The sequence below is a fragment of the Pseudorasbora parva genome, chromosome 10 (assembly GCF_024679245.1).
Source record: "Pseudorasbora parva isolate DD20220531a chromosome 10, ASM2467924v1, whole genome shotgun sequence".
In the NCBI taxonomy this organism is placed as follows: domain Eukaryota; kingdom Metazoa; phylum Chordata; class Actinopteri; order Cypriniformes; family Gobionidae; genus Pseudorasbora; species Pseudorasbora parva.
In genome coordinates, this window is record NC_090181.1 from 392,917 (window position 1) to 409,283 (window position 16,367).

At 44.3% G+C, this 16,367-nt stretch overlaps 1 protein-coding gene across 2 annotated transcripts in view; it reads right to left on the reverse strand.

Annotated features, from left to right (window-relative positions):
- The window catches only part of dync1h1 (dynein, cytoplasmic 1, heavy chain 1), a 109,998-nt gene that overhangs the window by 80,886 nt on the left and 12,745 nt on the right, over positions 1–16,367 (reverse strand). For both annotated transcript variants that reach the window (XM_067454810.1, XM_067454809.1), the window contains exons 13-28: positions 15,395–15,571; positions 13,869–13,979; positions 13,675–13,794; positions 12,914–13,153; positions 12,616–12,771; positions 10,940–11,053; positions 10,755–10,865; positions 9,893–10,102; positions 9,676–9,822; positions 8,063–8,229; positions 6,577–6,750; positions 5,801–5,966; positions 5,514–5,702; positions 3,564–3,758; positions 1,771–2,053; positions 375–635 (exon numbers count right to left, since the gene is read on the reverse strand). In XM_067454810.1, coding sequence (XP_067310911.1) covers positions 375–635; positions 1,771–2,053; positions 3,564–3,758; positions 5,514–5,702; positions 5,801–5,966; positions 6,577–6,750; positions 8,063–8,229; positions 9,676–9,822; positions 9,893–10,102; positions 10,755–10,865; positions 10,940–11,053; positions 12,616–12,771; positions 12,914–13,153; positions 13,675–13,794; positions 13,869–13,979; positions 15,395–15,571 — 2,821 coding nt within the window. The remainder of the gene's footprint in view (positions 1–374; positions 636–1,770; positions 2,054–3,563; positions 3,759–5,513; positions 5,703–5,800; positions 5,967–6,576; positions 6,751–8,062; positions 8,230–9,675; positions 9,823–9,892; positions 10,103–10,754; positions 10,866–10,939; positions 11,054–12,615; positions 12,772–12,913; positions 13,154–13,674; positions 13,795–13,868; positions 13,980–15,394; positions 15,572–16,367) is intronic.

Below are 16,367 nucleotides of genomic sequence, written 5' to 3' on the forward strand. Positions count from 1 at the left end.
ACTCATAACGGTTCGAAGCTTTGTTCTGAAATCGGCCATCACTATATAAGTCGTTATTTAGTGTTTTTGCGCACTAACTCTATTCTGGCCTCTTCATCAATGATTGTAGAGCCGCTGTAGTGAGATGGGCTTTGTAACGACGTCTTTAGTGCCTTTATGGGTCTTGAGAGAGGAAATGACATTGGTGTCAATGAAGGCCTTTCTGAGCCATCGGATTTCAACACTAATATCTTCATCTGTGTGTGAAGATGAGCGGAGGTCTGACGGCTGGCCAACCACAGGAGGAATTAATCACACTATTCACATTACAGGCTGAACTAACGCTTTAACCCCGTTGGAAGCCCTGGAGCTCAGAGGGATGAGTAAGCACGTACTGCGGTCTCTGCTGGGGTTGATGTGCTCCCTCAGGGCCACCTGGATGTACTGCACCTGCTGGGAGACGGCCGACAGCATGCGCTCCTCCAGCCGGTTGAACTCGTCGAAGCAGCCCCACGCGCCCACCTGGCACAGGCCCACGAAGATGCGGCCCATGGCCTGGAAGTCGAAGGTCTCGTCGCAGTTGAAGACCAGCACGAAGCGGCCCAGCTGATGCCCGAGAGCTTTAACAGACTCAGTCTTCCCCGTTCCAGCAGGACCTGCAAAACATGAGCACCGTCAGCAATCAGTCATCTTTATTTCTATCGCTCTTCTCCAGCGCCGATTGTGTCAGAGCAGCTTCAGTGTTAAACAGGACAATACTGCAGCAGAATTAGATTTGGCTGTACAGTCGTTCTGGAGTAAACAGTGATGTTATCAGCTTCAGTTTGGCCAACTGAAATATTTAGATGTGATCAGTCACTAGAAAATGTTCAATTAGAGACCTATTTTTTTTAATGTGCTTCTCCTTAGGATAAGTAAATCATTTGTTCATTTGTCCGAGTAAAAAATTAGCTTGCCTGGAAAAAAGGTTTTATTTTTGAGTGTGTTGTAAATATAATTTATTCGTAAGCAATATTCTCACCAGTGTTTTGACATATTTAAAGCTGCATACTTGTGATATTTTTACCTTTATAAAGGGCATTTTCCCCTAATCTTATTCAATTAAGACTATATGCTTCAGGTTTCATATTATAGTCTTAAATTTGATCTATACATTAAATTAAACTAAGACACTACAGGGCTATCACCAATCTAATTAAATAATTTACACTGAAAAATTACAACCGCATTAAATAATGTTATGAGATTAGTATTTTTGAAATAACAAAAAAAATGTTGGAAAGAATGTTTAAACGTGAAACTAAACCACCAGCAGGTGGCAGCAGGTGAGTCTTTCTGAGTGAGTCAGAGTCGATTCATTCAAACGATTCATTCAAACACTGAATCATTCAGTAACACACACTGTTGCTGTGAGACGCGTTATGATCTATTTTCGCAGCTGAAATAGAACAGTCAATATTGCGTCTCAAATGTAAGTGATTAATGTTAATGAATCGTTTAAGGAGCTGTCATGGTGATGGTGTTCAGGAACACACACTCTTGGTCATGCGATGTTGTTTAACACTGTTATAAATATATAAACTGCCCATGTTGAATGTTAGGGTCAGTTTCTCAGTGTCTTGTATTGTGATTTCTCCTCGAGCATCAACAGCGTCACCTTCAGCTCATTATATATTACACCATTATCCACTATCCATCGCCACTTACACTAAAGGAACGCCCATTCTGGCATTTTGGTGATTTGCTAGTTATTTTTTGTTCTTGGGGTTTTAATCGGCCGCGGACACTGACCGAAGGGTGAGCCTCCCAGCCGGGCCTCCAGAGCCTGGGTCATGGTGAGGTAGCAGCGGTCCGTCAGCGGGGTCTGCACCAGCTTATCCTGCACGCCCAGGTACTCGAAGCCGTAGTTGAACTTGGCATTGGCCATCTGGATGGAGAGCTGCTGCAGGACGTCGGTCTGCTTGGGGTCGAAGTAAAAGCGCATCTGACTCAGCCACTCGAAGGATTTGGGGTTGTCGATCTTATTCCTGATCAGAGCTCTGGACACGTCTCTCTGGTGCACCAGCTCCGTGATCTAGGGATAACACACACCTTTGCCTTTAGTCAGGGCTCCACATTAAGCATGCTTATGTGCTTGACCTTCAGGCAACAAGTAAATGGGTCATTCACTTCTCTGAGTAAAACAATTTGCTTGTCCAGAAATAAAAAGTGTGTGTTGTAAATATAATTTATTCTGAAGCGATATTCTCCCCAGTGTTCAGTCCGCTTTGGCATATTTAAATCTGCATATTTGAGATATTTTTACCTTTTATAAAGGGCATTTTCCCCCGATCTTAAATATAAGCTATGCTTCAGGTTTCATATTATAGTCTTAAATTAGATCTATACATTAAATTAAAATAAGACACTACAGGGCTGTTACCAATCTAATTAAATAATTTACACTGAAAAAATACAACTGCATTCAATAATGTTATGAGATTAGTATTTTTGAAATAACAAATAAGAAATGTTGGAAAGAATGTTTAAACGTGAAACTAAACCACCAGCAGGTGGCAGCAGGTGAGTCTTTCTGAGTGAGTCATTCAACCGATTCATTCAAACGGCCGATTCATTCAGGATTGAGGGAGTCGTATACGAACAGGTCATTGAATCTTTGATTCAAACACTGAATGATTCAGTAACACACACTGTTGCTGTGAGACGCGTTATGATCTATTTTCGCTGCTGAACTAGAGCAAAAACAGTCAATATTGCGTCTCAAATGTAAGTGATTAATGTTAATGAATCGTTTATGGAGCTGTCATATGAAACCAGTGTCGTATTCAGAACACACTCACAAACACACTCTTGGTCATGCGATGTTGTTTAACACTATGTTATAAATATAAAAACTGCACATGTTGAATGTTTAGCTCAGTTTCTCAGTGAGCAGCTCATGTGTTGTGATTTCTCCTCGAGCATCAACAGCGCCACCTTCAGCTCATTATATATTACACCATTATCCACTATCCATCGCCACTTACACTAAAGGAACGCCCATTCTTGCATTTGTAATTCGCTAGTTATTCTTTATTATTGGCGTTTTAATCCGCTTGTCCGTCGGGCAAGTAAAATGTGGAGCCCTGCTTTTGGCCTGAAGCTCCGCCCTCCACCTATCGACCAATCAGGAGTCAGTAGTGTTCGGGGTTGCCAGATCTGCTCTAGTGACCACAGCTGCGGATCTACAAATGTTCCTGCAGCCAAACTGGCAACCTCGAGTCAGTGGGAGGGGGAGACACCGCTCTACAGTCATCTGGAAGTGATTGCAGTACCAGTTCTGGCCACAATCTTACACACACTTCCTTTGAATCAAGATTCAGTCAAACCAGAAATGATTGGGACTAGTGGGTGAAGTGTTTGGTCTTTAATTGCTAATGTGACTTGACACCACTGAGACTCGTTTAAGCAAAACTGGTATTATCGAATTGTGTCCTTAAATTTAACAGCTGATTGTGATCCATGACGTCAAAACAAATCATACAACTAAACATGATGTCTCCAGATACAGCTCTAACACACTCTCTCACACACACACTCCTCACCAGGTGCTCCAGCTTCCTCCTGCGCAGCGGCGGCTGCTCCATCAGGACGGTGTCGGCCAGCAGGTTGAGCGTCGCCTCCACATTGGTCAGGACGGCCTGAAGCGGAGCCATGTTCCCGCCGCCGGCGATCTGGGTCAGAGCGTTCTCCACATTCTCTGACCAGTCGATCTGGGTCGACAGAACCACCAGCTGGGCCTGAAGCACAGAGACGGGTCAGAGGTCATCAGTGTGTGTGTGTACCTGGTAGCGGTCGATCCACTGCAGGTATGTGCTGAGGTCGAGGCCCGTGTGTGTGTGTGTACCTGGTAGCGGTCGATCCACTGCAGGTATGTGCTGAGGTCGAGGCCCGTGCCCGCGTGTGTGTGTGTGTGTGTACCTGGTCGCGGTCGATCCACTGCAGGTATGTGCTGAGGTCGAGGCCTGTGCCCGTGTGTGTGTGTGTGTGTGTGTGTGTGTGTGTGTGTGTGTGTGTGTGTGTGTGTGTGTGTGTGTACCTGGTCGCGGTCGATCCACTGCAGGTATGTGCTGAGGTCGAGGCCCGTGCTCGTGTGTGTGTGTGTGTCCGGTAGCAGTCGATCCACTGCAGGTATGTGCTGAGGTTGAGGCCCGTGTGTGTGTGTGTGTGTGTGTGTGTGTGTGTGTGTGTGTGTGTGTGTGTGTACCTGGTAGCGGTCGATCCACTGCAGGAATGTGCTGAGGTCGAGGCCCGTGCCCGTGTGTGTGTGTGTGTGTGTGTACCTGGTAGCGGTCGATCCACTGCAGGTATGTGCTGAGGTCGAGGCCCGTGCCCATGTGTGTGTGTGTGTGTGTGTGTCCGGTAGCGGTCGATCCACTGCAGGTATGTGCTGAGGTTGAGGCCCGTGCCCGTGCCCGTGTGTGTGTGTGTGTGTGTGTGTGTGTCCGGTAGCGGTCGATCCACTGCAGGTATGTGCTGAGGTTGAGGCCCGTGTGTGTGTGTGTGTGTGTGTGTGTGTGTGTGTGTGTGTGTGTACCTGGTAGCGGTCGATCCACTGCAGGAATGTGCTGAGGTCGAGGCCCGTGCCCGTGTGTGTGTGTGTGTGTGTGTGTGTGTGTGTGTGTACCTGGTAGCGGTCGATCCACTGCAGGTATGTGCTGAGGTCGAGGCCCGTGCCCGTGTGTGTGTGTGTGTGTCCGGTAGCGGTCGATCCACTGCAGGTATGTGCTGAGGTTGAGGCCCGTGTGTGTGTGTGTGTGTGTGTGTGTGTGTGTGTGTGTGTGTGTGTGTGTGTGTGTGTGTGTGTGTGTGTGTGTGTACCTGGTAGCGGTCGATCCACTGCAGGTATGTGCTGAGGTCGAGGCCCGTGCCCGTGTGTGTGTGTGTGTGTGTACCTGGTAGCGGTCGATCCACTGCAGGTATGTGCTGAGGTCGAGGCCCGTGCCCGTGTGTGTGTGTGTGTGTGTGTGTGTGTGTGTGTGTGTGTGTCCGGTAGCGGTCGATCCACTGCAGGTATGTGCTGAGGTTGAGGCCCGTGTGTGTGTGTGTGTGTGTGTACCTGGTAGCGGTCGATCCACTGCAGGTATGTGCTGAGGTCGAGGCCCGTGCCCGTGTGTGTGTGTGTGTCCGGTAGCGGTCGATCCACTGCAGGTATGTGCTGAGGTCGAGGCCCGTGCCCGTGTGTGTGTGTGTGTCCGGTAGCGGTCGATCCACTGCAGGTATGTGCTGAGGTCGAGGCCCGTGCCCGTGTGTGTGTGTGTGTCCGGTAGCGGTCGATCCACTGCAGGTATGTGCTGAGGTTGAGGCCCGTGTGTGTGTGTGTGTGTGTGTGTGTGTGTGTGTGTACCTGGTAGCGGTCGATCCACTGCAGGTATGTGCTGAGGTCGAGGCCCGTGTGTGTGTGTGTGTGTACCTGGTAGCGGTCGATCCACTGCAGGTATGTGCTGAGGTCGAGGCCCGTGTGTGTGTGTGTGTGTGTGTGTGTGTGTGTGTACCTGGTAGCGGTCGATCCACTGCAGGTATGTGCTGAGGTCGAGGCCCGTGCCCTTGTTGAATGCGGCCACTTCAGTCACAGACTCCGCCAGTAGTTTGGCCAGCGTGACGCGCATCTCGTGCTCCACCAGCGTCAGCCATTCGTTGATCTTCGGATGCTCCGTGATGGACACCGCCGTCTTGTAGAACACCTGGAACAGCAGCAGGTCAAACCTTGAGCCGAATAACCAGCGATAGAGCGGGGTAACAATTATATATATATATAGATCTAAATATTGATCTCTCGTACCTCCTCTCCCTCTCGGGACGAGATTCCCAGAACCTCCGTGTTGTCCTCGTTCAGAAGGATGCTCGAAACGCCAGCAAACATCTTCTTGAAGTGCTTCTGCAGTTTGGCCACGTTCTTGCTGTTACCAATGATCTCCAGCAAATCTTCATCACCAACAAAGTAGAACCTGCGGGAAACAGACAGAGCCCCATGAGTCTTCAGCGTTAGACACGCGTGACCACACCAACACTGGAGCCTGCGATCAATCAACCTAACAAACATGCCGGAATTACGAATCGGTAAAACTCAAACGCAGACGCCTCGGACTTCAGCTCGATCACCAGCGATGGGACAAATCAAGCTTTTACAAACTTTGTTACTGAAATTTGAATGTAACGCAATATTATAACATTGCTTTCCATAAAAAGTAACAATTACTTCTCATGAAGTTACGCAATACTGTAACATTACTTTTAATGGAAAGTAACAATTACTTCTCATGAACTAACGCAATATTGCAACATTACTTTTTATGTTATGTAAATTAGGAATCGTTAAAATTCAAACGATAACCGACATGTTTATTACGGCAACTAATAAAACCCACAATTTCGAAAAGTTAATTTTGCCGCTACTTTTTAATTTAGTCTTAGTTCTGCGCCAAATGTCCTCTATAGTCATCATATTTAATCAATAGTTGTTTTGTTTAGTCAGCTTTGGGTCGACTTGGGGGGAAAAAGGTCAACAACAAACATTATCTAATGTCCTCTGGACGGCTGATATAGTGCATGTCTGACCTGGGGAAAGACGAGCGCTCTCGCTCCAGATACTCTCCCAGTGCTTTCTGGATCTTTCCCAGCAGATCTGCGAGTCTCTCCAGTGACCTCTGAACCCCCTGGATGTTCAGCACGTCCATGACCAGAGGAGACTTGGTCACCTTCTTCATCAGAGCCAGAAACTCTGTGCTGATGCTGTGAAAGCAAACGAGTCACATGTTCAGCCCACAGCCTGAGACCTGCAGCTCATTGGTTTAAAGGGATGGTCCAGCCAATAGAGCCTGATGTTGATCTGCTGACCCCAGGGCATCAACATGTAGGTGTGTGTGTTTCTTCAGGAGAACGCAAATGAAGATTTTTAACTCAGCCGTTGCTGTGTGTCGGTCATATAATGATGTGAATGGGGAACAAATCTATGATAGTTAAAAAACATGCTTAGACAACACACACACACCCTGCTGCTCCTAACGACGGACTGATATCTTAAACATAAAATGTAATAAAATATGGCCGTAGTGTCCGTGACATCACCCATATGATTCCGATGAGCCATTCTGAAGTGTAACAGAGTCGAGCTGGGCGTCGCCATCTTGCCAGCGTGTCACTCCCGGATAACAGAAAATAGGCAGAGGCGGGATGTGGGCGGGGCTTAGGTGACGCAATGACTATAGCTGGCGGATATATGGCTATCCACCTGTCACTCAAAGTAACCACGCCCTTAATTATGCAGAACTTTAATCAATGGATATACGGGCCTTCACCCGCGCCGGATATACGGGCCTTCACCCGCGCTGGATATACGGGCCTTCACCCGCGCTGGATATACGGGCCTTCACCCGCGCTGGATATACGGGCCTTCGCCCGCGCTGGATATACGGGCCTTCGCCCGCGCTGGATATACGGGCCTTCACCCGCGCTGGATATACGGGCCTTCACCCGCGCTGGATATACGGGCCTTCGCCCGCGCTGGATATACGGGCCTTCGCCCGCGCTGGATATACGGGCCTTCACCCGCGCTGGATATACGGGCCTTCACCCGCGCTGGATATACGGGCCTTCACCCGCGCTGGATATACGGGCCTTCACCCGCGCTGGATATATGAGCCAGATCGTGTATTATTGACCTTACCGGAAGTGAAGCGTGTGAAGGCTGTTGGATATAGCGTTGTATTTGAGGTAAAAAATGATATAAATACGGCTCGATTTCTCACACAAACTGATGGTTTTGTGTATTCAGACATCAGTGTGTCGTCACGAGCAGCAGGTGTGTGTGTGTGTGTGTGTGTGTGTTGTCTAAGCATGTTTGTTTTTGCTCTCATAGAGTTGTTCCCCATTCTCATCATTATATGACCGACACACAGCAACGGTTGAGTGAGTTAAACATCTTCATTTGTGTTCTCCTGAAGAAACACACACACCTAGATGTTGATGCCCTGGGGTCAGCAGATCAACATCAGGCTCATTTTAGTGTGCCCTATCCCTGTAATGGATGGCTTGGGCCGCTGACCTCTGGAAGCGCTGCGTCTCCACAGGAAGCAGGTGTTTGATGTCTGCACTTCCTGTGAAGATGCCTTCCAGGTAAACCCATCGCCGCTGCACATCGATCCACACGTCGAACAGAGCCATGATGCGATTGAGTTTGTCTTCCCAGCTCAGAGCGTCTTCCTCGAACACCTGCGGAGAGACGGAGTAATAAACGGAGGAAATACTACGACTCAAACTCAGGGCACCAGACTAACGTTTTACAATAGGAGCGCAGTGGCCCTCGACTGAAAATTTTAGGGGCACAACCAGATAATTTAAATGACATAAGATATTTTTGCTTTGGGGAAAAATATAAAAATGAGGTTTTTGCTTAAAACATGCAAAATGATCTGCCAATGGGGTGAGAAATATAATCTTATTTCTGTTTGGAACGGAAACAAGAAACAAGATTTCAATCAGAAATAAGATTATTTTTCTCACCCCATTGGCAGATCATTTTGCCTCATCAAGTAAGAAGAGCATTTTTTGCAGTGATGTATTTTGAAGCCAGAAGCAATTTGCTCATATTGAGAGATTTTTGCTGAAATTATTTCTCACAAGAAAGTTTTCAAATGACTGATGTGATAATATTTGTTGATTAATTTAAAATTAAACATTTGCGGTAATTTCCCACTTTATAAACTCAAAACGTGCATAATTTTACTCATTCACGCAATATTCCCGTGCCAATATCAGACTGTGTTGTATCGACAGATCTGGACAGTCCCTCAGCTCATTTCCTCGAGTCCTGTACTGAAGTTCACTGTTTGAGTCTCTGTGCTTTACTGGAGTATTATTCTTTCTGTAATCTTCTGACTTTAACTTCACTCCATCTGAAAGACAAATATCGTCCTCTTTACTCCACTACATTTCTATCAAGGTCCTCGAAGTGGAAAGTCGTTTCTGTCGCAGCTCTGAAAGTCAGTGATGATTTTTTTCTTCTTTAAAAGGTGTTTGGGTTTTTGCAGAAAGCCTTTCAGGAATCACTCTTGTAGAGTCTCGTGAAGTTCAATGATTTCACAGCATTTATTAAACACTGATTTATAGTTTAGAGCAAAATGGAAGAAGACGGATGTCCAAATGCTCATTTAGTGGAGGATTCACATAAACAAAGTTGATTCTGTCTTCAGTGAAGGTGAACAGTGTGAGAATATCAGATGTGTATCAGTGTATTGGATCCGTGCATTCGGCCTTAAAGTGACAGCAGCTTTGTAACTTTTCTACAAGTATTTAAATGAGTTTAAGTTAGTCGTCTGCTAGTGTGTCAGATGGAGCGTCACTGACTGGCTTAAACCATGATGGCATAATGTGCATTTATACAACTATAATACAATAATGCGGCGACATAAAGAAGGACATTTACTTTTGATACTTAAGTACTTTTGAAAACAAATACTTCTGTACTTTTACTGCAGTAGAAATCTGTTTTTACAACTTTCACTCGTAATGGAGTAATATTAGACCAGCAGTGCTGTTACTCCAGTAATGAGGTTGTGTAGTTTATCCACCTCTGGGTATCGATTTAATATCGGTTACTTCGGTATTAGATTGTGGTGCCGTACCGAAGCCAGAATTGTGGTATCGTGCCATACCTACCTTGTAGTAGGGTGATAGTTTCATGGCAGACACGCTGTTGATGTGCTCCTTGACGCGGTTGAACAGATCGTCCCATCCCCGGATCAGACGACACTTGTTCTGATAGTTGACCAGATCGAGCTCGTATGAGTTCCACACCTCCCGAATCTGCGGAAGGAAAGAGCGTAAGAACACAGCCAGGCCTGCCGAAGCGTCACCGCTCTGGAGCCGGTCTGACCTGTTTGAGGAACTCCTCCAGGGCCATCTCTCCCTGGGCCACCAGCAGCACGTCCTTCACCACCATCTCATTCTTCTGCAGGTCCACGTCCCAGATCTGGCCCAGGCTCAGCTCCGACAGAACCCAGTTCACATGCAGACGCTTCATCAGCTGCTTCCAGTGGCGGTCCTTCAGCGCCTCCGACTTCAGCTCAATCACCAGCATGTTCACCTGAACACGGGACAAATCAAGCTTTTACTAACTTACTTTCTTATCGAAATTTGAAAGTAACGCAACATTGTAACATTACTTTCTATAAAAAGTAACAATTACTTTATGAAGTAGCGCAATTTTGTAACTAACTTTTAAGGAAAGTAACAATTACTTTTCATGAAGTAACTCAATATTGTAACATTACTTTTTATGGAAAGTAGCAATTAATTTATGAAGTAACAAAATATTGTAAAATTACGTTTTACACTGCAAAAAATGCATTTCTTACTCAGTATTTTTCTCTTGTTTCTAGTCCAAATATCTAAAAATTCTTACATTAAGAAACATTTACTAGACAAGTAAAAATGATGGTCTTTAATTAATTAAGAGAGTTTTTGCTTAAAATAAGATAATCTGTCAGTGGGGTGAGTAAAGTAATGTTGCTTTAAGATTATTTTTCTCACCCCATTGGCAGATTATTTATCTTATTTTAAGCAGAAACTCTCTTCATTTAGAGTTATTTTCCCAAAACAAGACCATTACTTTTGCTTGTCTAGTAAATACGTCTTGTTTTAAGAATTTTTAGATGTTTGGACTAGAAACAAGACAAAAATACTGAGTAAGAAAAGTTTTTTTTGCAGTGTGTAGGCTTCCTTCAGAACCGACTCACCTTCATGTATCCTTTGAGCAGCCGCTGCACGAACTCGTAGGAGGCGTACTGTCTCAGACGGGCGGGGAAGTTCTTCAGCTGGTTGAGGAGGCCGTCCAGATTCTGCCGCAGCTGTACGGAACCAAAACACGGAGTCAGTGAAGCAAACCCTCAGACACGGAGTCAGTGAAGCGAATCTCGCTCACCTTGCGTGGCTGCACCGAGACCCACGGCTGTTCCTTCATCTGATCGATCTGCTCCCAAACCTTTGACAGCTCGGACCAAACTCCCTTCAGGTCCTGCAGCTCCTCCAGAGCCACCTGACGAAGCAGAAAACACACATTAATCACGAGACTTTGGCAGTCCGAATCATGAACCGATTCACTGACTCATAACGGTCCGAATCATGAATCGATTCACTGACTCATAACGGTTCAAATCATGAATCGATTCACTGACTCATAACGGTTCAAATCATGAATCGATTCACTGACTCATAACGGTTCGAATCATGAATCGATTCACTGACTCATAACGGTTCGAATCATGAATCGATTCACTGACTCATAACGGTTCGAATCATGAATCGATTCACTGACTCATAACGGTTCGAATCATGAATCGATTCACTGACTCATAACGGTTTGAAGCTTTGTTCTGAAATCGGCCATCACTATATAAGTCGTTATTTAGTGTTTTCCCGCACTAACTCTATTCTGGCCTCTTCATCAATGATTGTAGAGCCGCTGTAGTGAGATGGGCTTTGTAACGACGTCTTTAGTGCCTTTATGGGTCTTGAGAGAGGAAATGACATTGGTGTCAATGAAGGCCTTTCTGAGCCATCGGATTTCAACACTAATATCTTCATCTGTGTGTGAAGATGAGCGGAGGTCTGACGGCTGGCCAACCACAGGAGGAATTCATCACACTATTATCATTACTGCCTGAACTAACGCTTTAAGCTAATTTTAAAAGATAAAGATAAATATGACACTAAAGGAAAAAACTTAATTTTTTCATGCATGGGTCATTTTCTTGACTAGTGGAAAGAAAACAAGTGTTTATTTTATGGCAGTGGCAATTTACACTCAGTGAAAATAACAACAGATGCTATTTACACCAAGAGAAAATAACATTTTCTTAGCGATAGATGATATTTACACTACGTGCAAATAGATGTAGTTTCCATCTACTAAGTGAACAGTGATATATTCTATTTAGACCATATAAATGTAGCAGTTCTTTGCCATATAAATAGTAACTACATGTAATTTATCATTTATTTTGATAGATACATACTTTGGCACCCCAGTATTGTTGTACATTAACAGGATGCAATAAATGGTAAATGGACTCATGGGCACTTGGTCAGGTGGAACCGGGGATTGAACCACCAACCTTCTGGTTTGTAGACAACCTACATGAACCACTGAGCCACTGCCGCCCCAATAATAACAGTGTAAATTATAATTTTTATTTAAATTATTAAATGCCTTAAAGAGACAATAAAATACACCCCTCCCTAACCAAAAAATGCTTTTATTATTAATTAAACATTTGTTTGGAACTTTATTGCTATATTTAGAACATTTTCTTAATTTTAATTCCGATGTGATTTGTGATGAGAAAAGAGAGAAGAGCAGGCTTTGTAAAAAGCAGATTCGAAGCCGTGTTGATCGCAACAAAATGGTGATCTATTTATTAGCCTTGTGCTTTACTGATTACACCACTGAGGATGCTGAACTACGGGCGTTTTTTCCCCACTTTTGTTTGGCACAGCCAGGCATTGCTAGGCGGAGCTAGAGCGAATTGCACTTGCCAACAAGGCACGCTATCTGCACTTGTTGTGAATCGACACTGATATTGAATTGCGGTTTCGCACCTGAACTCTCTCCTCGCTGCTGCTCAGCAGGCCGGTGTCTGTCAGCTCCAGAGCCTCTTTGGCCTTCGCACATTTCTCCCGGTCATCTTTCAGACGCCCAAATTTGCCCTCGTAGATGGTGAGCGACTGCAGCGCCTCCTCTGGCCGCAGATTGCCCTGCAGAGCAAAGAAGCACACACACAGTGAGCCCTGAGCTCAGCTCCCACTGCCCGGAGACGCTTTCCTTACACACACACACACACACACACACACACACACACACACACACACACACACACACACACACACACACACACACCGCCACAGGCTTGGTCTTCTCCCAGTCGGACAGCAGGTCTGTGGTGCGGTTCTCCACCGCGCGGTCCTCCTGCACGATCTTCATCTGGAGGTTGGCCACCTGCTGCTGAATGGCCGTGTCTTTGCGCTTCATGATGTCGCTGAAGGCGCCCCATTCGCCCTCGATGTTATCGATGTAGAGCCACGAGGGCGGGAACTGGAACCGCTGCTTCTCCAGCAGACGCTGGCCGTTGCGGAACAGCTGCACGAGACACGAGAGGCTTCAATAACAGTTCATACACTGCAAACAACGCTCCTCTTACTCAGGCTCTTCTCATTCTGTCTCGTTTCCAGTCTAAATATCAAACGGTTCTTAAATCAAGATGCATTTACTAGATCAGTAAAACAACACAAGATATTTGTTGTTTTATATACAAGTATAAGTATGGAAACCCGTTTCCACCACTAAATAAAAAAATAAGAGTAATTGCGACATCTCAGAATTCGGACTTTTTTCCTCACAATTGCGAGTTATAAAGTCAGAATTCTGAGATAAAGTCGTAATTACTCGTTGTTATTTTTTTATTAAGTGGCGGAAACGGGCTTCCATACTTCATTTTGATTTTATTTTCAACAAAAAAAAGAAAAGTCATTTTACTGATCTAGTAAATTAATCTTGATCTAAGAATATTTAGATATTTGGACTGGAAACGAGACTAAAATGGTAAATGTGAGCCTGTTTTGCAGTGTGAGTAAGAATGTAAACCTGGCTAGCGTACTCACATCCACTTGCTTCTCGAACTGCTTGATCTTGCGCTTGAGCGTCTGCACGTATGTGATGAAGGTCACGGCGTCAGAAGTGCTGGCCGTATCCACCGAATGCTGCTCCAGCTCTTGACGAGACTGAAGGACCGCAGAACAGATCAGCCGAATTCACTGCAGCCCGTAAGCATAAACCAGCGAGAGCTCAAACTCACCTTGGAGATCTGAGAGTGGAAGTCCTGCATGTTGTTCCCCAGCATCTGTCCGAACTTACTGAGCACCTCCTTATGCCACGAGTCGTATTTCAGGTTCACTTTGGACTGAACCTGAAGCACACCGGAGACGAACACTGTCAGGGAGGGATGCAACACTGAAGCGCTACTGTTCTTCATTAAGTTACTAATTACATTATTATTTTGTAACAAAATTGTAACGCCTTACTTTCCATAAAAGGCAGTGTAATTAAAAAGTAACTAATTACATTAACAAAATTATTTTAAAAAAATGTATAAGGTAGAGTAAAATTGTAACTTTCCATAAAAGGTAATGTAATTAGTTACTCGGGATGCACGATACTGGATTTTTGCCGATATGCCGATCATTTTTAACTCACTTTGGCCGATGCCGCTATACGTTTATTTTTTCCCTTTGTTTGGAAACCACACCATTTTGAGCAGAAACTTTTTTTTAAGTATTTCTAAGGTCTCCTTCCTAAAATGATATTTGCTAAGGATAAATAAATGTTAATAAAGTTCTTTTTTTAATACGAGTATATTAAAAGCTCGGAATATAACAATAATAAAGTCAGTGATTTTTCACCCCACATTTGCAGTTGTAACCTAATTATTACATTTTTGGATTTAACGTGTGCGCACATGGAGTGGGGGTGGCCTGACATCAGTTTATACGGCCTTTAGAGCTCCTTGGATTATTTTTCATCCATTTTATAAAATTGTATTACGGATTAATAAACTGTATATAAAAGTATTTAATTTACAAGTGTCATGCTTGTGATGCGTGTATGACATTACTGATTTATTTATTCAGAAAAACTTCAATTGATTTGTGTATTCTGCTTTTCATTACTGTAGCAATAGCGCCCGCACTACACACATACACACAAAACAATCTAGCGTTCGGGCACTAGGACCTGGAGGAGCTTCTGCTGCTGTGAAGGCTAATGCACGCGCTAGAGAGAGAGCGAGAGAGATGCGATTGGGCTCGTTTTGGGCTAGTTTGTTGACGGTCACATCATTCCGTACCTCAGATTCAAGGCAGCATTTAAAAACTGTCAATATAATCACCCTACATGCAACGTATTTGCTTGTTTTCACTTCAAGAACGACCTGACTGCTGACATGATCTTATCGCTAGCACTCCTTGCACACGTGAGTTATTGCAGGTGCATATCAACACGTTATTACATCGGCATAATTTCTTCCTATCGGCCGATACCGATTTTTGCCGATAATATAGTGCATCCCTATTAGTTACTTTTTAACAATGTAATGCATTACTTTCCATACAAAGTAACATAATTAGTTACTTTCTTATGAAGTAACAATTTTGTAACATTACTTTTCTTGCAAAATTAACCAAGTAATTCAAATAGTTTACTTTGACGACATAATATTGTAAAAAATTACTTGCCATAAAAGGTAACAATTAGATATTTTCTTAGGACGCAAAGCAATATTATAACATTATTATAAGTAGCGTGATATTGTAAGGCATCTCTGACCTTGCCGTAGTCGATGACGACGGGTCCGAACTCCTTCCGGGTCTCTGCGTTGTCAAACGTGCCTCGGGCTTTGCGGATCTGCACCAGCAGGGCCTGCCACTTGTTGAGGTCTTCTCCCAGCCGGTTGTAGATGTTCTCGGGCTGCATGTCCCACAGACACTGGTACTGGAGCCACACCTGATGGAGCAAAGCCCGAAGTTCACATGCCAATACAGCACACACTCGCTTAGGGATGCACGATAACGGTTAAACTCAATCACGATCATTAATCACGATTATTCTACAGAAAAGGGTATGGGCCATTTGGCATGTTCTTTACCAGGCCTTTGGGCCCAAACGTTGTCCTTAATCATTTTTTGGGAGCAGCAAATAGCAGTGTGCAGATTTTTTGTTTATTTTACATCAACACAAAACACATGGTTTTGGTGAACGCTGTAATCTGTATTCACATTCGATTTTTAAAGCAACACAATTCTTTTGCAAATGAGACAAACCACAAAGATTCAGACTGCCCAGCACATTTTGTAAGGCAAAGAACGAAGCCTTTTGATATAAAATAAATGTCCCTGACTAGAGTGAAAAACGCTTAACACACTGCAAAAAAATGTAATTTTGTCTTGTTTCTAGTCCAAACATCTAAAAATCTCACCCCATTGGCAGATTATTTATCTTATTTTAAGTAAAAACTCTTCATTTTGAGTTATTTTCCCCAAAACAGGACAATAGTTTGTACTTGTCTAGTAAATGTTTCTTAATGTAAGATTTTTTAGATATTTTGACTAGAAACAAGACAAAAATACTAAATAAGAAAAGCATTTTTTTTGCAGTGGTCACAAAAAAAAGAAACTGGCTTGAGAAGAAACAAAGACTGGCCGTGACCCTTAATCGCTAAACTCCAGCGCATGATTGATTTCCCATCATCAGCGCTTCTTCCGCATCTAGAGGAGCGCGTGCAGAGGGTTGCCAGATTGCA